The sequence below is a fragment of the Cucumis melo genome, chromosome 12 (genome assembly GCF_025177605.1).
Source record: "Cucumis melo cultivar AY chromosome 12, USDA_Cmelo_AY_1.0, whole genome shotgun sequence".
Classification (NCBI taxonomy): domain Eukaryota; kingdom Viridiplantae; phylum Streptophyta; class Magnoliopsida; order Cucurbitales; family Cucurbitaceae; genus Cucumis; species Cucumis melo.
In genome coordinates this window covers 4257124-4282394 of record NC_066868.1, presented here as the reverse complement: position 1 = coordinate 4282394, position 25271 = coordinate 4257124, and the positions used below count along the sequence as shown (strand labels likewise).

At 32.9% G+C, this 25271-nt stretch overlaps 3 protein-coding genes and 1 long non-coding RNA gene across 4 annotated transcripts; 1 reads left to right on the top strand and 3 right to left on the bottom strand.

Annotated features, from left to right (window-relative positions):
• Positions 1 to 936: 936 nt before the first annotated feature.
• LOC103502943 (classical arabinogalactan protein 9) lies at positions 937 to 5896 on the bottom strand. The gene is made up of 2 exons (XM_008467069.3): positions 5037 to 5896; positions 937 to 1163 (listed from the first exon to the last, which is right to left on the bottom strand). The coding sequence occupies exon 1, from the start codon at positions 5561 to 5563 to the stop codon at positions 5054 to 5056; it is 510 nt and encodes a 169-aa protein (XP_008465291.1). The 5' UTR covers positions 5564 to 5896; the 3' UTR covers positions 937 to 1163; positions 5037 to 5053.
• An 8080-nt stretch (positions 5897 to 13976) lies between these two features.
• On the bottom strand, positions 13977 to 18374 carry LOC103502945 (protein disulfide isomerase-like 1-4). Its single transcript, XM_051080583.1, has 12 exons — positions 17765 to 18374; positions 17403 to 17532; positions 17057 to 17222; positions 16847 to 16965; positions 16657 to 16737; positions 16319 to 16405; positions 15725 to 15799; positions 15559 to 15627; positions 15325 to 15405; positions 15109 to 15243; positions 14398 to 14454; positions 13977 to 14274 (listed from the first exon to the last, which is right to left on the bottom strand). Exons 1-12 carry the CDS (start codon positions 18334 to 18336, stop codon positions 14098 to 14100), a joined length of 1749 nt encoding a protein of 582 aa, XP_050936540.1. The 5' UTR covers positions 18337 to 18374; the 3' UTR covers positions 13977 to 14097.
• An 825-nt stretch (positions 18375 to 19199) lies between these two features.
• Positions 19200 to 20464, bottom strand: LOC127144268 (uncharacterized). The gene is made up of 4 exons (XR_007815871.1): positions 20250 to 20464; positions 20076 to 20152; positions 19939 to 20002; positions 19200 to 19333 (listed from the first exon to the last, which is right to left on the bottom strand). It is a non-coding gene; the product is annotated as an uncharacterized LOC127144268 (long non-coding RNA).
• A 3749-nt stretch (positions 20465 to 24213) lies between these two features.
• On the top strand, positions 24214 to 25018 carry LOC127144376 (uncharacterized). The gene is made up of 2 exons (XM_051080289.1): positions 24214 to 24427; positions 24508 to 25018. The coding sequence occupies exons 1-2, from the start codon at positions 24298 to 24300 to the stop codon at positions 24981 to 24983; spliced, it is 606 nt and encodes a 201-aa protein (XP_050936246.1). The 5' UTR covers positions 24214 to 24297; the 3' UTR covers positions 24984 to 25018.
• The last annotated feature ends 253 nt before the right edge of the window (positions 25019 to 25271 follow it).

The following is a 25271-nucleotide window of genomic DNA, read 5'->3' as shown; positions in this document are numbered from 1 at the left end:
TTCTACATCCACATTTTATTTGACTTCAAAGCAAGATGGAAGTAGTAGTAAAACTTCTCTTACTAATAGGAAAGATCGCCCCACCTCAAGTTTGAAGAATTTGTTAATAGTGTGGAGAATGATGTTAACAATGTCAAATCAGAGCTTAATCGTTATTTGGATGAGTCTCTTTTACCACGAGCGGAAGACTTTGACATTTTGCAATGGTGGAAATTGAATAGAGTCAAGTATCGTGTTTTGTATGAAATTGCAAAAAATGTTATAGCAATACTGTTGCTTCTGAATCTACATTTAGTATTGGTGGTTGACATGTAGGTCCACATCGTTCTCATATACATGAAAACTTATTGGAAGCTTTGATGTGTACTCAAGATTGACCATGGGCTGAAAGTATGAGTTAATACTATCGTTCAAATTATTTAACAAACTTTTACTGATTACATATTGAGATCTAATTTTTTGTGCACATGGCTCACATAGATAAGCATACTCTTATTGATGCTAAAGTGTTGAAAAATGTTCTTCATGATCGAAATTTAGACGATGATGTAAGTTGTAAGTTTGCATATTATTATTATTTAAATATTTATTTATACTAATTTTTACAATATCTTTTTTCGGAATCATTTCCTACAAAGTTGAATGAAATCGTCGATGGCTTAACTTGACTTTGGCTATGTTGTGAAATTTTCTTAAAAAGTATATGTTGTGTCTTGACTTGTGATTTGCAAACTTTTCTTAAAAAATATGTTGTTGTGTCTTAAAAAATATGATGTAATTAAAGGCTTTGTTAGAATAGTTATTGACACTCCCCATCCATGTGGAGGGGTGATCGCCTAGACACTCAACGTTTATCTCTTCACAAGATAATACGCTGAAGACCTAGTAAGCAGAATTACACAACAATAAGCATTATAAACGCGTAATAAGAACTTATTTTGAGATAACAGGCACTTTATTGATACTTAACAAGATTACATTTTGGATAAGTACAAGAAGGTTTCCACAAAAGAAAAAATATATATAATTTGTTTTAAATAAACATTTGCTCTTCTTGCCTATCTCCACATGCTATGTGAGCGGACTGTGATTACTAACAAGATGATGCAACACGATTATGGCACGACAGGCAATTAAGATAGACGTTGAATGTCCTTCAGTACCTGGGGGATGGGGGAGTAAAACAAAACATTTAAAGATTAGACAAATGAGTTTAGTGAGTGGGAGTTTTTCACAATACCAAGCGATATAAACAAGTATGTGTTTCAATAAAAATATGAGTTCGAATCAGAAGATCATTTCACTGCGTTGGGCGATTTACACATCCAAATTTCATTAACAAGTATTTATAAATCTCATAGAAACCATTTCCTCTCAAAATTATTTAATTATCAATCACATAACATAAGAAAGTATTTCCGCTTAACATGTTTTATATAGCATAACGCAAGATCATCTCGCATAACAAAATTTATCTTTTGTACTCTCTTTCGCTTAAGTATCAACACACTCTCATCGTCGAGTTGGGTTGTGCGGAGTAATCTCAACACATACAGTAAATTACCATCAATTCCATCATGCATAATGTGTCTTCCAATGTCAGATCATAAAGCAATCATAGGGCATCTTATACCAGATCACAAAGCAAGTATAAAGCATCTCATACTAGATAACAAAACAAGTATGAAGCATCCTATTCCAGATCACACAGCAAGCAAGATCAAAAAGCAAGTGTAAGGTATCTCGTCTACAAAAATCATTTCACAACTACAATCCAAATTCATTTTCAAATTTGATCCATTTACAAGCCAAATAGATTTTAAGAATTTGAGAAACATAATAGAAACCAATAGTTTCAAGAATTCAAAAGTGAAATATACGAGGATTTAAACTCTGTGGAAATTCGTTTATTTCACAAACATTTTAAGGAGAACCACTCACTATCGGTTAATCTTCTTGTTTGAGCTCTTAGCCAAAATCCTTGTCGAATTTGAAACTCGTCGTAGCGTCCGAAATTCTTTGCAAATTCCTTCAACTCTCTTAAGTAAATACAAGGTAAAAAAATAAACTCTTAAGCTTGTCAGACTTCTCTTATTTATAGGCTTTCCAATGAAGTTTTCCATTCTAAAACGATTACTCTGCCCTGCGATGAGGTTCATCCAACATTGTAACGCCACATGGCTTCTACCACCTCCTTATCCTAAACGAAGTGGACGGCAAGGTCAAATCAGAATGCCAACGTTATGACGTCAGCTACTTCACGATGAAGGAAGCTCACATCGTCTTTCATCTCAACACATAGCTCTTTCTTATCGCATAGGTAAAACGCCTTACTCAATTGTCATCGCAACACTTCCAATCGCCAAATCTCATCGAGTACAGTCTTAACACAGTGAATTCTTGTCGCGTGCGGTCTTAACATGTAGTTTTAGGACATGATCATGGTCTCACATTTATGGATTGAACTTTGATTTTTTTTTTTTTTTTTTTTTGTATGGATGTTTGAATTTTATGTATTGATTTCTAAATGGATCTTCTAATAGTTGAAGTTTTATTTTATAAACAATGAGTGACATTTTAATTGTTTTAAATAAGAAAGTTGATATATAATATTCTATCGAAAAGAAAATAACATTGAAAATGTATATTCAAGTAAATATAGATTAGAAAAGATATATGAGATTAAACTTTTAAAAAAAACAAAAGTGGAGAATATTTCTTCGTGGGAAACCCAATCCTTGCTCCTTTCTCGACAAAAAAATTGTAGGGAAGGAGAATGGGATAGGGGCCCTAAGATAGGAACAAAGACGGGGAGTGGCATCCCTGACCCCACCTCTCCCTATGCACATCTCTAAATAAAAGTCCTTACGCAACGAAAACATTTATATAATCTTTTCCTAACTTAGTTACGCATTGGGAGGACTTAATAAGTTTATTTCGAACTTTAATTACTCTGATTTCATCCATTTTTAAATTTAAACTTCAATAAAAACCTGACTTCTTCAAATATAGAAAAAAAATTGAAACTATTTACAAAATATAGTTAAATCTATCAAATTCGGTACATTTTGGTTTTTTTTTTTCTTTTTGTGATATTTTGTTATATTTTGATTCATTTTGCTATATATGAAAATAACTTTAAAAGAATTAAATTCTATTATCAAAAGGGTCGGCAAATATTTCAAGTTCTTTTTCTTCTATTGCTTATATGTTTATATAGATATTTGTATAAGAGAAATTTTTATGAATAGGAAAAAGAAATTGAAAAGATTTTTACAAATGACAAAAAAAAACATAAACGAACTCCAGAAAATTTGATTGATTTCACTATGTTTGTATATAGTTTTAATTTTTTTTTTTCTACATTTGAAAATGACTATTCATTCATGATCATTCATTTTGCACTTCAAAACAAAAAAAATCTAAGACAATGAAAGTTGATTTTTATCATTTATTTTTTAGTGTTAAAAAAGAAACATAGTATTTAAGACAATTCCAAACATTGGAATGAATAGAGAGTTATCCAAAGTCACATCACTTTGAAAGACACATTTATTTCATTTTCATCATTTATTTATCCTTTTAGCCATACAATTAATTTCCATCATTTGAAATTTTGAAACATAACTAACTAACGAACTAACAACAATAATAAATGTTTTCTTTTAGTTCAATAAATAAAACTTTAGTTTTGACCAAAATATATCAATATCTATCTCAATTAAACCAAAATATATGTCTTTCAAAATAAAGAGATTCCTCATTCTTTGAAAATATTATATATATAAAAAAGAAAACTCATAGCAAAAGAGAAGTAAAATATGTGAGTTTTTTAAGCACCCTTTTTCTTTTTCTTTTTCTTTTTCTTTGTTCTCTTAATTTTGGAAAATAAGTAAGTTTGATTCTGAAATGTATTTGATTTTTGAAATTTTAAAATATACTTATTAGGTCTTTCGGATAAGTAAGAATAGATTTAAAATTTTATTGAGGTGATTTTTTTATTGGTTGGAATGATCTTTTGAAATAGAAAATTAATTTTAGAGAATACATTATTTTTTAGTATAAAATTATAAAAATTATCAATGTAATTTTAAATTTTCATCGACATATATTTTCAAATTTTCATTGATTTGATATAAGTGGTAATCGATATTTCATTATATATTAGAAAAATACACTAAACATACAAATAAAAGGTAAGCATCAAAATTTTACCAATATAAATAAACAGATATATTTAATAATTAAAAATTAATAAAATATTTATTTACTAAATAATTTTTTTTCTAAAAAAACTAAATCAATATTTTTATCGAAATTTTGATAAAATATAAAACAAAAATTTTTATTTATTAATTTGAAACTTTTAAAAACTACGGATTGAAAAGATATTTGAGAAATTACTTGAAACGACAAAATTTTATGGACATAGTAACGATTTATCGTAAAGTTTTGTTATATTTTGTAAATCATTCTGTTATTTAGGAATTTTTGGTGTAAAATTAAAATAGACATATTTTAGAAAAGAAACGAAAAGAAAAATACTGAAACAATACTTTGAAAATATTAAAATATAACTTTACGAAAAGAGAAGAATAGAAGAAATAGAAACAGATTCAGTTTAATTCATTTTTGAGTAAGCAAACTAAATCAATCTTATAAATGGTAAGAGATTAAAGATGAACAATGGCACAAAATATGTTTGTGATTAGAGGAAATAACCGAAGGATTTAAATAAATATGGAGGAAAATCTGATGAACTCTCAACAATTTTCTCACCAACCAAACATGAAACAAATCCTCAAGAACACGACGGAATATAGTGAAGATCAAAAATATGAAACAAAACAAGGAGGCAGAATATGAAAATCTGAATTCGGAAACATTGAAATAGAATAGTAAAATCTCTAACAGATGCATAAGTGACGAATAATGGAATCGTAATCGAACAAAAAGAATATTTAATACAGAGTTGAATCACTAAAAAATGTGTATATCAAAACAAAAATCAATTCCATTAAGAAATCATAAGGTACCGTAGCTATGGCGATCTTCACAGGATCTCTCTCCTCGCTGTATATCCATAGTGAGATCGGCGAATATTGTCTTGCCGCTTCTTGTACACCATCCCTCCAAATCCAATCAAAGCAACCGCTGCGATTACTCCGATTGCGATTCCGAATTTCTTAGCTCCACTCATTCCGTCTTTTGATTCTTCATCTGATTCATTTTCGCTAATCACATTGTTCCGGCTAACGTCGCTAGCTTCGGATGGAGGTGGAGATGGAGCCGGAGAAGAGGAAGGAGGAGGAGGCGGTGAAGTCGGAGATGAATCGGGAGCAAGATCTGATGGTGGAGGCGATGGAGGAGAACTCACCGGTGCATTCCGAGGCGATGCGTCTGGTGGGCTGGATATGCTAGAAGGAGCACGCGGCGGAGGGGAATCAACACCAGTTTGCGGCGGCGGAGCGGGAGATTCCGCCGGAGAATCCGCGGAAACAGAGACTTGCATTAAAAGCAGAACCGAAAGAACAGCACAGCAAAATGATGCTACCTTGGCCATAACTTTTAAAAAATCTTCTACAAAATCAAGATGAACGAAGAAAAGGATCTAAGGAATTGAAAGGAAAGCGAGAATTTAGAAGAGAGTGGATTGGAGTGGAGGAAGCAGATCTGGAATTTTGGCCTCGGGATAAGAGAAAAAGCGATGAGCCTAGATTCACGAGCACGGAAAATGGACAGAGGACTGAGATTGAGACACGTAGGTAAAGTGAAAGAGGAAGCGGCGGAGGTGACGGAGGACAAACGAGGGATACGGAGGAGACACCGGGAGAGGCGGCGTTGGGATTTTGGAATTTTAAAGAGAAAAGTGAATTTAAAGTTAAGAGGAAGATGGTGAAGTTCTTTGCCTTTGGGCTTTTATATATAAAAGCAATGATATGTTTTATTTTACTACAAGTCAACACAAATTACTTTTATTTTTTTAGTTTTTATTTTTTATTTCTTCCTTGAAATAAATAAACTAATTTGATTTTTTTTATATATATATTATAAGGTTGAATAGATCCCAAATGTTGATGATGGGAAATTACTTAGTTGTCTTCCTATATGAGGAGAGTCAACTTTAATTTGAAATCATTTATTTGATACCTTAGGGTTTAGAAACTTATTTTAATACCATTCTTTACAACGTTACAAATTGTATCAAAAGTAGAAGTTGCTTCTAACTCAAAATTACAATATAATACGTCATTCGTGATGGTATTAGTTTAATTTGATAAATTTCAAGCATAATTTACTTACTATAAGTCATCTTTGCAGGATGTTATTATAATTTGTTTGAAGCAAATAAGACCTTAGTTCAAGATGAATATCTTTTCATATTTGAGAATATAAAATGATCCAATTCTCTTTAATAATCCAAACTCATCAACTTAGTGTCTAGTGGGTGTTTATGTTACAAAAATTGTATTTAGAATGACCTACATGTTAACTACCAAGTTTTAAGAATATCTATGCTCGATTATATTGAACGCAAATCTCTTTGCATACATACCATCTCAATTGTTGTACAATGAGTAATGATTATTTCTACTCATTGTACGTAGCTTTTTCATTTTAAATTATAACCTATTTTTATAATCATTTCTAAACTAAAATACCTTTCAAACCCGCTTTTTCATTTTAAATTATGACCTAAAATAGTTAAAATAACTACTAAGTTAATGATAAATATTAATAATAAAATAGTTTTCTTTATATATTATATAAAGACAATAAAATTGAGTGGGCTCGAGCCTCTTTAGACCTATGCTAAATCCGTCGGTGACCACTACGAAAATAAACTTAAAAATGCTCTCGTTGCTTTATCTAAAAAGCATAAACAAAGTTTTCTTTGAAAAAAATTCACATATCGAGAATTACTAATATAGTTGTATATGCTATTGCTATTCATGCAAAATAATGCATTGAGAATGAATTTGGCTAGAAGCCCATCCACCATGATTTAGGGGCCAATGATAGAGAAGCTCATTCCTTTTATTCTTTTGTTTTCTTGGGAAAAAATGATTATCTAACTGGTCATATAATTAGTTTATAATTATAAAATTTTAGTTATTAATTCATAAATTTCCGTTAATTTATAGTTCTATCTTCTCATGTTTCCATTAGTCTCAAACTCTCTCATATGAGTGTTCGTTTGTCACAAATGAATTTTTATTATACCAACACTCGTATGTGTTGAGAATCAAAAGATTTGTAGTTCAAATCTCTCGTAGATAAATTAACCCAAGGATAGTACACAAAATTTTTGCAAACTATGTAACGGAATGTTTGGAGCAAGAAGTTGGTTATATATAGTTTACAATATTATAGTTGGATTATAATAATTTGTTGGGTGTAAATTATTTTATTTTTGGTTATGATAAACCAATTTAGTTGGAAAAAAAAAGAAAAAATTATTAATATGTAAAATCATAAAAATGGTAGAAAATAGTTAATATTGCAATAAATTTTGAGATTTTAAAATAGCATTGGTGGTAGCTTTAAAATATGAATATGTGACTTACCAACTTCTTATAACATATCAATTTTGAAATGGTTAATAGGATATTTATTTTAACTAATTAAAAATCAATTTCCAATTTTGTTTTCATGGGGATATAGAGGGTAGAAAATAATGTTTTTGAAAATTCTAGAAAAGTGCAAATGCTTTTTTTTATTAAAGTTTTATTTGGAGGGATTTCAGTGAGCAATTTGTATGGCTAAAAATTAATACTATGTTCTCAAAATCATTGTGTTTAAGAGTAATGTATATGTCTTTCGAAGAAAGAAAAAGAAAATAGGAACAGTTTTTCAATTGACTTGTAATTGTTTTATAACGTCCATGTTTGAGATTCAATCACTTGACACTTCAATTTATTAAAAGAAAAGGGAAAAAAATGCTTTCGAAGAGTTTGGTGAGAAATCACTTGCCACAATACTTGACTAGAGACACTGCAAAGTTACAAACACACTTTTAAGCTTTAATTGATAATTTGTGTATTTTTCAAAATCATGTGGGACTTTTTTGTTTCAACTAAACTCCAAATGGTTACAAGTAAATTGGTTTAGAATCTTTAGTAGGATTATATTTGAAAATTGTTGATGTATTCAATTCTTAATTGTGTACTTTTCGATTATTGAAATAACAAAATAAACTATTAAAATTGATGGATAACCAATTTTAGAATAAATTGAGAGTTTAAATTGATTCTCTTAAGAAAGTTAAGGGACTTGGTTCATAAAATTATAAGTCTATAATAATGTTTATTCAAACAAAGTATAACGAAAATGTTTAAATTGATACAATTGTTAATTAGTTTTATGGTTTAAATCGATACAATTATCAAAGTTTAGGTGTATAACTTCATATCTCCCTTATTTTGTATATTTTTTTTTTGTTTTGACCCGTATACAGCTTCTTAGAACCTAAAAAGTTCAATTCACGATCCAATATGTTTAAAAGAAAAAAAAATTGTTAATAATTCTATAAAACATACCTACATGAATTCACTAAACTCGTAACAAAATGAAAAACTCAACTTGAACTTACGTTTGAGAATTGAATTGTCTTTTATTTTATACCTTTTTTTATTATTTAATTAATTATTTATTTGAAAGAATATTATTAGAGAAATAGAGATTGAAGAAAATTTGAAGCAATAGAAATAGAATGTTGGGATTGTAACCGAACAAGCCGGCGATTGGGAAAAGACCAACTGATTGTGGTTGGGAAAATATCATTTTGGTCACTACAAACTCTTCAATGCTAAGCAAAATGGATACATTTTTTTTAATATGTTTATTTCTTTGAAAAATTTATATCAGAATAATACGAGAAAAAAGATGATGGTGAAAAATGATATTCTTCGTAAATTATTGATTAAAAAAAAAGACTAGAGACTAACATTTCTAAATTTTTCCAATTTTTCTTAAACGGAGGCCGATCTTTTTCATTTCTAACCAACTGACTACGATCCGATGTTTCTGTCTATAATGATTATGTAGCGCATCAAATTAAGATAATCTTCATTATTTAAGTTTAACTTTGATAATTATTGAAATTATTTTTTGTGTTATTTGATTTAATTGTTGAAATCTTTTATTTGTAGAAATTAAAATTTATTAGATATTTTGGAAAAATATCTAATTAATTGAAATTTGGAATTTGTGATTGAATTTGTTTGTTTCAAATGATTTGTAATCATTGAGGAAATTTGGATTAATTACGTATAATTATATAATTAATTGAATTTGAAGTTAAAATATAATATAATTATTTTAAGGATATATATTATTTTTGAAAGATAAAAGTGATGTGATTGAGGAGAGAGAATATTTGAGTTAAAAGAGGGATTTGATGTGTTTTAAATAAAAAGAGAGTATGAGATTTTATTTGAAAAAGAAAATAAAATAATAATAATTTTATATTATTATTATTAATTTTCTTTAAATAGGGCCTCGGGATGTGCGTGGAAACTATTCGTCTTCCCCTTCTAAGAAACTCTAAGTTCACCCTAGTCGCCGCCGCGCCGTCCATTTTCGCTTTTTCCGTTTCTTCGTCAGTCATCATTTTCTGTCATCGACCGCCGCAAGCCATCTACCCAATCCGTACAAGTCGTTCGTTCTAAGTCGCGTTAGCCATCCGTCTCCATCTCACCGTCGCAAGCATCGATGAGTCGTTCGTCCAGTCGTTGCTCCATCGTTCGGAAACCACCACGAGCGTCGCCGGCTGTGCTACCCATTCTCCACTCCGTTCTACCGTGTAGATTGCTGCCGACGAGCCGTTATCCATCGTCGATCCGTCGTCCACCCAAGTCATCATCGAGGCTTGCAGCATCCGAGCCTAGTCGTGAGCGTAGTCGCCGAGCCGCGCACGAACTCCAACCCGCGCAAGTCGCTTCCAGCCTCAGCTTGAGCCGCACCCAAGCCGATCCCTGTCTTCCAAGCCAAGCCACCTAGTTAGTTCCCCCTCTAGCCAAGCCATTTTGAGCCGCCAAGCTTATTTTTAGCCTTTTGTCACCTAATTTTTGTAAGTTTCGGTAAGTTTCGGTAAGTTTGATTGGGTTTTGGTTAATGCCCAACAAAAATTAATTTTGGACCCTAAATAATTTAATTTTGGATTATTTCGGTTAGGTTTCAATTGGGAGTTGGTGCTATAGATTTTTCTTAAATTAAGGTTGAATTGGATCCGACCTTAACTTTGGGTAAGTTGAATCAACTGTATTTTTGGATCCTTAATCAACTGTTAATTAAATTATTGAATTTAGTATTTTCCCTTACTATTTAGGACTTCATTGTTTGGGAAAGCTTAGTTATTGTTGTTAGAAGGAAAATTGTATTGGGTGACACAATAATCTAATTTAGCAATATTAACACTAACCTTTTCAATTTTGCAAATATAGTAACTTTTTAATTTTGGTTGATATTTTTTGTTTTAATTTTGCACTATTCCAAAATTGCCCTTCTTTTTTAATCTCCACTTTTTTCTCTTCCTCTTCAGTTTCTTTCTTTTATCATTCTCCTTCATTTTTCGTTTTCTTCTCCTCTTCTCCACCGTTCTTCTTCACTTCTCCTCTTCGCCTACTCCTCCTCTCCTCGTCTTCTTCTCCCTCTTCTCCACCGTCCTTCTCTTCTCTCTTCTGTTTCGTTCTTTTAGATTTCTCCCTCTTCGTTTATTTCTTTTTTTATCGTCTTCTCCTCATCTTCTTCTCCTATTCTCCTCATTTTTTCTTCAGGAAAAGCGAGAATTATGCATGTATTTATTTCCCTTTTTTAATGCCCTAATATTCTTTCTTATACTTATGTACGTATTTTGGTGTCCGAAATTGATAAGAGAGTTTGATCATTATCTTTTCCTTCTTCTTTCTGTGAAGCACTCATATTTATTATTTATTGAAATTAAGGCTATAATTTGTTCTTCTTCATCTCTTTTATTTGTTCTTTTATTTGTTCCTCATATCTTTTACCGAAATGGGCTTTGCAGATCGTTAGGTTTTATTTAGTTACGTTTTTTTTTTAATTTGTATCAGTTTTTTATATTAGTGGTATGATGTACTGATATTATATGAATGAATTGACTAATACACTTATTACGTGTTTTTTATTTTTCCAAAATTGTTGCACTTAATTGTAATTACGGTTGAGCTTGCAATAATTGTTTTTCAGAGTGGTCAATGGGATGAGCAACATTGCTCCATGGATTACAAAACAAATTGTGTTTGGTTGATGGAGTGATATCATCATTTGATTGATCTTCTGTGAATTTGATTTGAACTGAAATTTAGATTGAGTCATGTATTGAACTTCTAGTTTTGATTTGTTGCTTATAGGCAGTAATGATGTTCAATATATTCTTAAGATTGTAAACATACCATAACTGTATCAACAATATATAAAGTGTATCATGCTTAGTGCATCAAGTGTATTTAATTGATTGAGTGTATCGATAGTTTAGCAAGTGTATCAACAACATATCAAGTGTTTCAAACTAATAATATGTATCAATGAAGTTTAGCAAAGGTGATTGAGTGTATTAAATCTATCAAGTGTATCAACAAACCATAACAAGTGTATCAACAATATATAAAGTGTATCATGCTTAGTGTATCATGCTTAGTGTATCAAGTGTATTTAATTGATTGAGTGTATCAACAGTTGAGCAAGTGTATCAATAATATATCAAGTGTTTCCAACTAATAATATGTATCAATGAAGTATTAGAGAGTAAAAAAAATGTATGAGTAGTAATTAGTGAAACAAATCAGGTGTATAAACAATATATATTGGTGTATCAACCGTATATATTGATATCAGATGAAAAGTTAAAGCATGAAGGGAAGAAAAATATGTGAAATGACTGAAGGGTAGCTTCGTAATTTCGTATTTTTAAAATGTGGGCTGGACTTCAATTTTGCTATTTTTGCAAATGTAAAAATAATGTGTTGTGAGCCTAATTTATGATACTATAATTGCCAAATTTGCAAGAGCCCCTTGTTAGAACTTGGTTAAGTTAATTTTCAGGTAAGAGATTCTCCTAGACCTTCGAACTGAAGTAAGAGCTTACATGTAATTTTCCATTATGCATTGATGTAACTAAGATGCATAATGAGTTTATGTCTATGATGACTGACAATTATGACTAAGTTATGTTGATGACGATAATTGATGATGTGATGTTAATGCATGAAATATTAATCCATGATTTAGAATGTTATGATTAATATTCATGTCATGCTTATGATGTTATATTAATATTCATATCATGCTACATAGTATAGATAGGGTGTATTGTTATCTTTATCTATTAGAGTTGTACCCACATGGGTGTCCCTCGGGATCACCACCTTTTATGACAGTGTAGTCCGACGGGATCACCAGTCCAGTATGAGATTATATGTATATGAGTGGTTCAACGGGATCACTCACAGCCCGATTGTCTTAGTGTTTCTTTCAAGTTCACTAAAGATCAGTTTTGTCCTAGGTGTTTCTTTAGGTTCACCGAAGACCAGAGATGTTCCTACGAGATCATAGATTGCGTGTGTTCAGGAATGTGTCAGTTTAGGGGTGTAAAGATGTTCCTACGGGATCACAAATTGAACCCAAAGACCAGAGATGTTCCTACAGGATCATAGATTGCGTGTATTCAAGAACATGTCAGTTTATGGGTGTAAAGATGTTCCTACGGGATCAAAAATTCACGTGTTTGAAAACATAACAATTTAGGGGTGCAAAGTAGACATCTAGCGTGACTATTAGTAGGTCTCTTACTAAGTATACTCACTCTTTAATATTTTTCAAGCATAGGTAGAGGTAAGAGCATAGAAAATCTGCCTTAAGTTATCAAATTTGATTTCAGTATTTATGCATTTTTAGTTTTACTCCTTTAAAACTAGATAGGGTCCAAACTAGAATTTTATTTTAGATTTATTTCTACTTTGATTATGAACATTTATTTTATTTCCCATTTGATTTAAGAAGTTCTATTTTCCTTTAAAAAGTAATAATCGCAGCTTTGTACAATAAGTTGAGTCATTACAGCTCATCCTTAATTTCGGGATCTTATTTGGAATTTTGTTTAATTTTTTTAAAAAAGAAAAACTAGTGTTGAGTATATATAATAAGTGTAGACTTAGTTATAATCATTCGATCTTCTATTAGCTCTTTATTTCTTTTAATTTGAACCTATTTGATAGTTTGCACCTTTTTCTTTCGTTTTTTTATAATTATGATTCTTTTTAAAAGATCATTTTTAAGTACAACTTGAGGTGGGGCAATTAACTAAACTCATATTTGCATTATGAAATTATTTGTATGGTTTTTCAAGTACAAATCGGCAAAAGATTTTAACCTAAAATTTCTTACTAGATGAGCTAAGATTTTGTTAACTAAATTATTTATATTGTTGTTTACTTTTTTATAAGACTTTTCTAAATCAAATCAAATATAAAAAGAAAAAAGAATTCCAAAACTTTTTTTTTTTTTTTTTACATTTTAGCACAGAAATCGAATGGAGAATTATTTAAAAGAAACGACAAGAGAAAACATGCAGAATTTTAAAAATAGAGCTGAATAATTGTTCAATTTTCTATAACGATAAGCACACTTGTGGATCTAACTAAACAAACGAGTAAGTTATTAAATCATAAGTGTGAGCATTTGCACCTATTTTATCAAAATATATATATATATATATATAAACTAACTTTTTGCACCTCTAATAAGAAAATTGTCAATGGTCAAATGGCAAGTCCATTAAAAAGCTGTCCATCAAAACTAAAATCAGAAACAAATAATTGTATTTATGTTATTAGTTCACGCTATCCTTTTCTCCTTGGGCATACACTAAAAAACCAAAGGACTCGTCTCTTCTTTCTGTCTTCTTATTAGGAAAATAGTGAAAATTAGGAGTGGTTTCTTTATCAAAACTTCTCTAATAGGGAAAAAAAGGTTTTCTTTTAATTTCTAGTCTCTCGTATTTATCGTCTACATTATCTGCAAAGCAATAAAAAGAGGGAAATAAGAGATGCATATAACTTACAAAACTATAATACGTCTTCACAATTCATCCTTTAAGTCAGTGCTCTTTGTGCTCTCTTCTGCATCACTAGATTTGTCTTCAGAACTTTCAGCTTTTGGACTTGAAACTGGCTTCTGTAGCTTAAAAGGGATTGATGCATTTTTCTTTAGGAATTTGTAAAATGCTACAACTGTCCGATCAGTATCGACCGTGATCTAAAAATCAACCCAAGCAGTCAGAAATCGATTCAATTACTTCTTGGGGGAGAGCCACGCCAAGATGGAAGAATCAAGAGAGTAAGGATTAAAGAGATTATGAATATGTTTTTGTTTACTTACAGGATCAAAGCTCTTATTTCCAGCAGGGAAGAATAGAATTGTTGGGAATCCATCCGACTGTTTCAAGAAGAAAAACAAACAGCAATTTTCTAATCAGTTTGAGTTTAACATCATCACAGGTTCAAAAGATCACCTAATTGTTTGCTACCACTTTTAGAGATAATAATTAAGTATATAGCAAACATTTTAGAAAAGTTGCAAATATAACAATAGATTTCTACCAATGGTAGTGATAGTCACCGTCGGTTGCAACAACTTAATCTAAATTTACATTGCTCTATATCTTCAAATATTTTGGACTCTATTGCTCTATTCGCAACGATTCAATGTATATATATGTGTGTATAATTTGGTATGTGGTTCTTTAAAACTAAACTTATAATACCACAGTTCCTTTTCTTTTTGTTTTCTATTTTTCAAGGGTAGTTTCAAAATCCAGATTTGGGGGAAAAAGAAAGTTTTTGGAAATTGATTATGAACTTGTATTATTTTAGGAAAAATGAAAACTATTGTAAAGGTGTACTGTTTAAGAATAAACACAGATCTCAAAAACCAAAAGACAAATTCAATCTGTTATCAAAGCGACCTGAGTAAAACTAAAACACTCATTGATAGTGACTTGGAAAGTAGCTATATACCAAGGGAAATTCCTTCTAAATATGTAAGAGCAATATTGACAAATGCAGAAAGTTGACAACGAAATCACCATACCTTCGCCCGGGGATGTTCATTTGTTGTGCCGTCCATCTTAGCAATGACGAGTGAATCGATGCCACGTAGATGTTTCGCAAGCTTGTTGTAAGTTGGTTCCAGTGCTTGGCAATGCCCACACCAAGGAGCATAAATCTAGAAATGAAACATAAATCAGTATATAACGAACAACATGAGAAACTGAACAGATAAAATGCTTGTTGGATTACACGATACCTCAAGGAGAACATCCTTCGATTCATCTAAAACAATTTCATCAAAGTTGTCTCCAACCACTATTTTCACGTCACCGTCATTCTGCATGAATAGAGAGGGAAACATTTTAGAAATCAAATACGAAAAGTAAAGTTATACTGACAGGAAATGTGAGTCGGTTCAACTTTTTTTAAAAAAGAAAATAAAGAAAACAAAGACTTTTCATTGAATGAAAAGTGCGATAGTTCAACTTACAGTCTCGGGAATGGGATCTGACTTATAGAATGGTTTTAGCTTGTCTTCCAAAAAATTTTCTGCAAAAGCCTGTCCAGTGAATTGGATGAGAAAAGAGAAATTAGCTGAGAAGTTGAAGTAAAAGAATACTCTTTACAGGGATAGGAAGGAAGATTAATTAGTGGACCTTAATATTTTCCAAGGTAACTTCCTTATCAAGCACGAATTTCTTGCTGTCCTCATTTCCAGTGTATCCAAGAACCTACATAGAAGCAAAAATTTTAATTTCATCACAAGATATACTAACAACCAAATTCAACCAACCGTCCTAATCAAGCACAGATTTCTCGCTGACCCATATTTCCGGTGAAGTAGAACTTGTTTCTAAAATTGGGATGCATACATTCATGAAAATTGAAAATGTTTTCTATGTTTTCAATTTCAAAGCCTATTTGTAAAATCATTTTCATACTGTCGTATGTTCATTTGATTTCTATAACATACTGACTCTAAGTACAACACATTCGGTGGAAATTGATGTTTATAGGTAGGCAAGTTTCACTTTGGAAATACATGAAAAGGACAGCTCACACATTATATAATATGTACTACCGAGTATATTCTAAATTTTAACAAACATAGATTACATAAACCTATTTTTCATATAATCCAAATGCATAATACAAATTTAAACTTCCCAATATCAAGCTTGCTAAAGTTAAACAAACGTACGAAAGTTTTATTTGAAAATGAATATATCAGAGGTAATGAAAAAGATAACCTCTGGACCATTGCCATTAATGCCAAAATATTCTGATACTGGCTTTCCAACCTCCTCATTATCAATCTCCACATAAACGAAAATAAGCTGCATCGAAACACATAAAATTAGAAAGAAATACAGAGAGCAACCCTGGATTCCAAAATAGTATAACAATGCATCTCACAATTCCTCGTTAATATCTACTGAAAAATAAGACAGTTTGCTGAATTTGCAAGCTAAGGACAACAAAATATTCCTAGTCACTGAGACTAAACTTTCGAATTTGAAGTTAGCTTCTCAATTCTCAAAAAAAAAAAAAAGAAAGAAAGAAATAATTTACTTAGCAACAACTGTACCTTTCCTTTAAAAGACTTGGCTGCCTCTTCAAATATGGGAATGAGCCTCTCTGTATCATTTGAAATTGCAAATAGAATTAACTGGCCACAGAAAAATACAAAGTGTCAAGAACAAAGAAATTCTCGAACTCAACTTTACAAACAAAAGTTGTCTCAAAGTGATAGCTAAAGCCCATTTTATCTACAACACCTGTTTCTTAATTGAACTTTCAAAAATCAATGGTGCACTTTCTTTGGTAAACGTTGTAACTAAAGGAAGCTTATTGGCAAATACAAATTCAACAATTGCAGACTTGGAAAACTCGCCATCTGCAACAGAAACAAAACTCACTAAATTACAACCCACCCAAAATATATAATCTCTCAAAGTAATTAACAAAAACAGAAGCAATGATCTAACCAAAGCGGCTCAGTTTTTCAGCCTCCTTTTTAAGCAATACCAAGGCAGGGCGTTTCGCCGAAGCTTCAATGTGGAAAAGCTTTGCGACTTCAGGATCCACCGTTTGGTAAAAGTTGACATCATCTTCCAGTCTGGAAGCAGCAGCAAGCTCATCACTCTCAGAGCCCTGTCAATAGCAACACAAGATCATGAAGAAAATAATAAGTATCCCTATACATTTATCCATTGACCCACTAGCACTAAAGCAATAAGTACAGTTCATGAAGTCGATTGAAGAAATGTGAATTCCATTTTCAATCAAAGGTCATAAGTCCAAGCATACAAAGAAATGTGTAAACAAACTCACCACCAAGGAGTTCAGGTAACCAACAGCAACCTTAGATTCCGAAGTCAGAATGCGTTCAGCATCTTCAACCGAAGTTATGTTGTAAATACCAGGTCCGGTCTTCTTCTTGATCCATGATACTATAGCATCCCTGTAAAGACGTGATAATTAGCTTAAATATTAAATACGAGTTTAAACAGGGAACAGCAAACACACACAAATCAAGAATGTAAAATAACGCTGATTTATCAACACGTTGTGGCAAACAGTTCGACTATCTAGATCTCGAAGTTAAAAAGAAAACAAATCTGAAGTCGAGCATTCGCTCCATTTCCGAAGCATCAATGACCGCCAAACAAATCTTAACAATTCAGAGCACTTACTTTGTCCTCTGTCCAGGATAAGCCTTGTGGACTCCATCAGAGAAAAAATAAACGGTAGGAAATCCTTGAACATCGTACTGCTGCGCCAATTCATTCTCCTCCGTCGCATCAACCTTCGCCAAAGCCACATTCTCCGCCTTCAATTCAGTAGCCGCAGCCGCGTATTCAGGAGCCAACGCTTGGCAATGACCACACCATGGAGCATAAAACTCCACCATAACAAACCGATTATTCTTGATGAAATCGCTGAAGTTACCTTCCTTCAAGACAACAACGTCCTTTTCATCCACCACCGGTGCCTTGTACTCGTCTCCATCCCCTTCTGCGTCTTCAAAATCGGAGAAATCTCCAAAATCTTCATCCTCGGCTCCACCTTCAAAATTATCAAAATCAGGGAGATTGTGATGACCATGAGCCTCATCCGGCTCCTCGAGGAAGCTGAGATCTTCGTCATCGTCGTCGGTAGGCTTGGAGAGAGGATCTTTGGAAGGAGAAACATCTTTACAAAGAACGGAGTTGGAGAAGAGAAGAAGAGCAGCCATGGCAAGAAGAAGAAGAGTTCGAGTAGCCATTGTGAAGAATAATTTCGGATCCGAATCAGATCTGGTGGGTGAGTTTAGAAGGGTTTATAAGAGTGGGGGCAAAGGTCAATGATTCAAAACGACGTCGTCAGTTAGGTTGAAAAAATAACGGTCGAGCTGGAAATGGAAAAGCTTCTGATTGGTTGATTACCGTCACGTATCACTAATTAATGCGATTTGTTATTATTGTTATTTTCAAAGGGAAATAGATTTCAATTTGTGAATTGTGTCCATGCCCATGGTTTAGAGTACAAAAAGTATGAATTATATTAATGTTCGTCCATTATTATACCAAAGTACAAATTATTTTAGTATGATGTATAATAGACAAAATCTAGCATGCTACCCAAATTCACTAGCAGCTTTGCTATTTCAAGTCGAGGGAGGTAGTTGTTATTTCAAGTCCGCAAAGTTAAATAATATACGATCGAATTGTGTCAAACCATCTATTATAATTGACACTTACTCAATATTGTAAATTACTTTTAAAAGATTAAGCATTTAAGTAAAACCATTAACACTTTTCCTTAAACTCATTTCATCTTCTATTTACTATCAATTTCTCTTATTCCTTATGTGGCTCTTACTCTCTAATCCAAAAAAAAAAAAAAAAAACACCCATAATACATAAATTAAATTTTTAAAAAACAAATGTGTTTGTGTAACGACCCAACTCCTTATACTGAGTCGAAGTCATTACTAAATATAGAACAAGCGGTTTAAGTCATCAAAATTATTAAAAACGCATAAGGTTTGAGAAATTTTATTTATGAAAATTTAAAACAAGGTAGTTATGCAAAAAGGTCTAATGCGTCCTAAAGTCCTACTCGGGCCCTATCTACATAATAAGATGATAAGTAATGAAAAGTACTCAAACTCAGCTATGAAAGTCTAAAATAAGGATAAGCGGAAGCAGTAGTCCCTATGGCCCGCCACGGTCACTTCGGGTCGCTCGCCAGCTTGCCCTTGCCCTTGCCTCGTCCTCTACCTGAAAACATGAAATGAAGAGAGTGAGTATAAAATACTCAGTAAGGGACCCACTACTAGTCCCACTAGGTGCCTATTAACTTCCTGTCAGAGTCCTGTAACTGGTACCCAATCTCTGGCACGTTCCCGAACACGTGCAACATGCGCTCCCGTAGGAACGTAACTCTGGTCTTCGGTGCCCCGGGGGACACCTAGGACAGTCGGGATGCGAGGACCCCGTCGAGTCACTCGAGTCATATCTATATCCATGCTAGACTGGTGTCCCGTCGGACCACACAGTCCTCAATAGGTGGTGATCCCGAAGGACACCCATGCAGGTACGACTCTAACAGATTAAGCTAACAGGTACCCTAATCGCAGTATACATACACATGGCATCAGCATATAACATATCAGATAAATCATCACTACACTCTCCGTTTCGACATTCGTCGTATAGCCATAACAGCTCTCGCCACACATAACAGGCTATAGTATAACCATATCGTCATTTGCATCATACTAACATTGATTTCAGGCATCGTACTGTCTAATCCTCAACATGCAAAATTGGAGCATACATAGTCTCATAATTCTAAGCATGGAGCTAGTAGTAGAATCTCTTACCTGGAGATTTACTTGTCGAGTCCTAACCGCGAGGCAGTACGCTTTCCAAGCGACGAGGTCCTAACTGTTTAATATGCCAAAATTCGTAATTAGGTCGCCAACGACTAACGGTTCAAGACTCATTTGAAATAACTTACCCTAGAAAGAGGTTGCAGTGCTCGAGCCCCTACTGAAGAAATCCCGCGCTGCAGCAATTACTTGGTCCAAGACGTCCCTTAAGGAAAATAATTTAATTTAGTCCCAAATTAATTTAATTAACGTCCGAAGCATGGAGTCTTACTGGGAAATGCCACAATAATTAATTAAATTACCAAAATTTAGGTGGATGGAGCCAAATTAGTCTTGGCGGCTCGGCTGGAAGAGGACAGGGACCGGTTCGGCTTGGCGCAGGCGCGGCTCGGCTCGGTACAGGAATTTACGCGTGCGGCTCGGCTTGCAACAGGGATTTACGCGTGCGGCTCGGCTTGCAACAGGAGGGAGACGCGGCTCGGCTACGCAGAAGCGCGCGGCGCGGCTTCACACGCGGGCGCGGGTCGGGTTCCGGAAGATGGCGCGCGTCGGTTCGGGTCGCGGAGCGGGTTTTCGGTCGGATCTTTGCGCGTGAGGCGTTGGCTTCCGGATTTCGGGTGGCGCGGCGGCTGGTGGTGGTCCGGCTACCGCGGCTTCGCTCGGCAACGGCTGCAGACGAGCGTTTCGGCTGAGCTGCGTCGGATCGAAGCGGCGCGACTCGGCTGGCTGTCGGGTTGGCTGCGGACGCGCGAAGGTGGCTTCGACTCGGCTTCGGGCGTGCGAGAGACGGCTGCTCCGACGGACGCTCGACTGCGCGGATCGGCTTGGACGATTCTTCCGACGCGGCTGGAAGCTCGGCGACGGCTCGATTTCGACTGCGGGCTCGGCTGCGCTGCTGAACAGAGAGGGGGATGCTTGGCGGCTCGGGTTCGCGGCGGCGGCGTGCGGCGGCTAGGGTTTCAATAATAAAAAAAAATTTCCTTTTTCTTTTTCTTTTGCCCTCTTTCTTTCTTTGATTTTTTTCTCTTCCTCTTTACGCACGTGTCCCAAGGCCTTTTTATAAGAAAAATGACTCTTTTCTTTTCCTTTTAAAAACCCAAAACAACCACCTCCTCTCTCTCCCCAAATCTCACCAAAACAACCAACTTTAGTTTAATAAGGGATTCCCCAATTAATTCCAATAAAAAAATAAAAATAATAAAATAAAAAGAATAATACTTATTATCCTAAACAAATAAGGATTCCCAACCTTAATTACTCGAGAAAATCAAAATGGTAAGGTTCTTCCAATAAATTTAAAATTTCCCTAACCACACTTAATATTAATGATAATGGACAAAACAAAAAGAAATATCGAATTTGATGGGCGTTACAGTTTGGTAATTAATTCATTTGTTTCGTTTTTTTAAACCAAAAACTTGCTTTTAAAATAACGAAGGTAGATTGAAAATGAAAAAAAAGAAGCGTAGGAAAAATACATTTTGTTTTTCAAAATCAGTTACCGAACATTTATGATTTTTGTTTATTTACTTATGAGTGTTTGCTAAGGTTAAAACAAAAACAAAAAATATTAAAATGGTCATCTGCAATTGAACTTTTGTTGATGTGGTTTAATCTCTAAAGCTTACTCCTAATTTATTTCGAGAGAAAAACTCTAAGAGGAAAACTTATATTTTTCGAATGGGCTTTTGTAAGCTTGGGTTTGCTTGGTCCATGGACCTAACCTCGGACCCAAGCAATTGAATTTGGGTCTTATTTAACATTTGAGCTAAATTGAGTATATTTTAGGTTCAATTGGTCTTTAGCCCAAATAATAACATCAAATTGGACTAAATAATTTATTTAATTCAACAGTTAAAATGAAAGCACAGTGAATCATCGAGATTTGTCAATTTATGTATTTGATTTTAGTTTGGAACATATGTCAACTTTTTAGTTAGTCATGATTTAATGGTTTGCAAGATTATTCTTAATTTGGAAAAAGACGTAGCAATTTATGATTAATCCAAAATTTTCAGGGATTAAGTTATTCGTGATATTCAAATATATTCATATTATTGTGAAAACGTGATGCGTAACATAAAGTATTTTGACTATGCATTGCTTGGTTTAGTTTTATTAATTTTCATTTCCGCATTATTAGTCTAAAACGAGAGACTAATGTATACAAAATAATATAATACTAAAAGGAATAGGTGAAATTTATTTTTCATAAAAGTAATTTAGCAAAAGAATAAGCTTTTGACCATAGAAATAGAGTATAACCTCTAGAACCAATGGATTGTTGTACCTTTGATTACTAATTTTACATCAACCAATGCACTGAAATCGAGCTAAAGCATTACTTGAAATTCTAGCAATTTGTGTTGCTTGTAGTTGTAGATAGTGTGCACTTTTAACTTGATTGAACACTTTTTATTTCATAAGTTTTCAATTTCAAACTTATATTTAGTTTATCAATCGATCATTTTCGATTCGTATACTAAAGTTAAGTTTACTATTGAGATGTTTAAATAAAACTTGATTTTCAATACTGTCATTCATGAAAAGAGCTTAGACACAAGTTTTATCTTTTCCCCTAAACATAGGCTAAAACAAGTAGGATGACCGAGAATTATATGCTTATTTATCTAAGTTTTTCTTTACTCATAGATCAATCAACAAATGCATTTAACATAATTTTAAATATTGTATCTAAAATTCAACTTTTGATTCTATATTCACCAAATTTTAAAAGAAGTCAACAAATCAAAAATTTATTTCAATTTGATTATTGTATCGAAGATCAAAAGTTTATAACTTATTAACTATATTAAAAGTTAAAATTAAAAATTCAACCACATGTTTAAGCAGTATTAGGTTTTTAATGTTCACAACTTATTTCATATAAATCTAAAAGTTATATTACTCCAAAAATATATATTGTCGTGAAAACAAAATACAATAGAAATATGAAAATTGAGAAAATAGAATATTAAAATAATAAAATAATAAAAAAGAAAAATAGGAAAATCTTAAAATTATTAAATTTATCAACTTTTTCCAATTTCTTTGAATTTCTCTTGAATATATGTTCTTACGACTTTACCAAATACACAACTTGACAAATAACATTACACGATCACTTGTTGTTTGCTTGACATGTGGCATGAACATTAGATGATAAATGAGTTGACATGTGACTACGACCACTAAGACCCCGTTTGGTAACGTTCCTGTTTCTCGTTTCCTGTTTCTGTTTCTAATTTTTAAGAAACGAATTTGTTTGATAAAGTTTCCTGTTTCTTGTTCTCAAAATAATCAGGAACGTTTCTATTTTATCTGAGAATTTGTGGGAACAAAAAAAACAAGTTTCTCTTGTTTCCTTCCCATCTTTATTTCTTTTTGTTTCTCTTTTCCTCTTCCACTCGTCTTCTCAGTTTTGTCCTTCTCTTCGGCTAGGCATCTCCCTTCTCCGTTTTGTCTTCTCTCCGGCTAGGTGTTCTCTTCGATTTTGTCTTCTCTCCGGCTAGGTGTTCTCTTCGGTTTTGTCTTCTCTCCGGCTAGGTGTTCTCTTCTCCGACTACATCTTCATTCTCTGGCGAGGCGTTTCTTTTCGAATCTCCGTTCTCCTTCTCCCTTCTCCGGTTCTCTAACTTAAGGTATGTATTTTTTCTCTATTTATTGATTCTCCAACAAGTCAAAATATGGCTCTGTTTGATCTCCATTTCCCTTAAAAATAGGGTTTCCATCACTTACGTATTATTCTACATGAGCTTGCACAGGATAGAATCTTCAAAACAACCATGTAGAACCTCTGCACTGAGAGGACATGATTATGTGATTGAGTTGTTAAATGGAAACGATAGTAGATGTTTTGATTGTTTTAGAATGAAAAGAATTACATTCATAAGGTTTTGTGAAGATTTAAAATCAAGGACAAATCTGAAATCATCTAGGTATCTTACCGTTCAAGAAAAAGTTGCTATATTCTTATTAATCATATCACATAATGAAAGCAATCGTATAGCAGCAGAAAGATTTCAACATTCGGGTCATACTATTTCTCTAGCTTTTAACAAGGTTTTGAGGAAAGTTTGCAAGCTTGGTCGAGAAATTATTCGTCCACCCAATATGGACACTGTAGCAACGGAGATCGTATCAAATTCAAAATATTACCCTTTCTTTAAGGTAATGCCTTAACGTTTTGATTTATTTTTAGAAATATAATGTTTTGAAATATATTTATGTTTTTTTATTATCCTTTAGGATTGTATTGGTGCTATTGATGGCACTCATGTTGCTGCAAGCATTCCCCAAAATGAACAAATACCGTTTCGTGGAAGAAAAACTAACACAACATGGAATATAATGTGTGTTTGTTCATTTGATATGTTATTCACGTATGTCATGTCTGGTTGGGAAGGATCGGCCAATGATTCTCGTATACTTCAAGAATGTATCAAGAATCCCGAGAATAAATTTCCTATGCCTAAGAGAGGTAAGTAATTATGTGTTTTTCAAAACTTTAATTCCATATTTGAGTTTATGATAATTTTTTATTTGCTTTATTACATGCAGATCAATACTATCTTGTCGACTCAGGATATTCAAATATGCCAGGATTTTTAGCACCATTTCGAGGTCAAAGATATCATTTACGAGATTTTAGAGAAAGGAGACATCGCCCTCGAGGTAGAGAAGAAGTGTTTAATTATCGACATTCTTCACTGCGAAATGTCATCGAACGTTGTTTTGGTGTGCTGAAGGCTCGATTTCCTATTCTTAAGCAAATGCCTCCGTACCCGATCAAGACACAAAAATATATACCGATAGCATGTTGCACAGTTCACAATTATATTAGATTGAATGATCGTCAAGATGATCTTTTCAATGACTTTAGCAATGAATTAATGATCGTTGAAGATACACATAATTTGTCGGCCAATTTGCAGAGTGATATAATTGAATTAGATGTGAGTCGACAGCATCTACGAGAAATGGCCCGAGCGAGAGATGATATTGCGAATCAAATTTGGGCAACATTTGAGGGATAGATACAATTTTATGTTTATGTTATTTCTTTTATTTGTGCACTAGGACTTTTTTGTATTAAATGATATAAAGTACTTTTGATAATTTTTATTTTTATGTTTAATGCAGGACATAAATTTTAATTTAATGTTTAATTGAATTACATGTGAATAAAATAAAAATAAATCTTGAAGATGAGCAATCAAACAAAACTATTAAACAATAAATAATAAAAACAGGAAACAAGAAACAGTTACCAAACACATTTTCTGTTTCTGTTTCTTTTTTTAAATAAACAAGAAACAGAAACA

Excerpts from the sequence above, each read along its gene's own strand:
- LOC127144376 (XM_051080289.1), top strand. The coding sequence starts at position 24,298 with ATGTGTGTTTGTTCATTTGATATGTTATTCACGTATGTCATGTCTGGT. Across the intron at positions 24,428-24,507 it reads ATTTCCTATGCCTAAGAGAG|ATCAATACTATCTTGTCGAC; the intron begins GTAAGTAATTAT and ends TATTACATGCAG.
- LOC103502945 (XM_051080583.1), bottom strand. The coding sequence starts at position 18,336 with ATGGCTACTCGAACTCTTCTTCTTCTTGCCATGGCTGCTCTTCTTCTC. Across the intron at positions 17,533-17,764 it reads TATCCTGGACAGAGGACAAA|GGATGCTATAGTATCATGGA; the intron begins GTAAGTGCTCTG and ends ACGTCTTTACAG. Across the intron at positions 17,223-17,402 it reads GTTACCTGAACTCCTTGGTG|GGCTCTGAGAGTGATGAGCT; the intron begins GTGAGTTTGTTT and ends TGCTATTGACAG.
- LOC103502943 (XM_008467069.3), bottom strand. The coding sequence starts at position 5,563 with ATGGCCAAGGTAGCATCATTTTGCTGTGCTGTTCTTTCGGTTCTGCTT.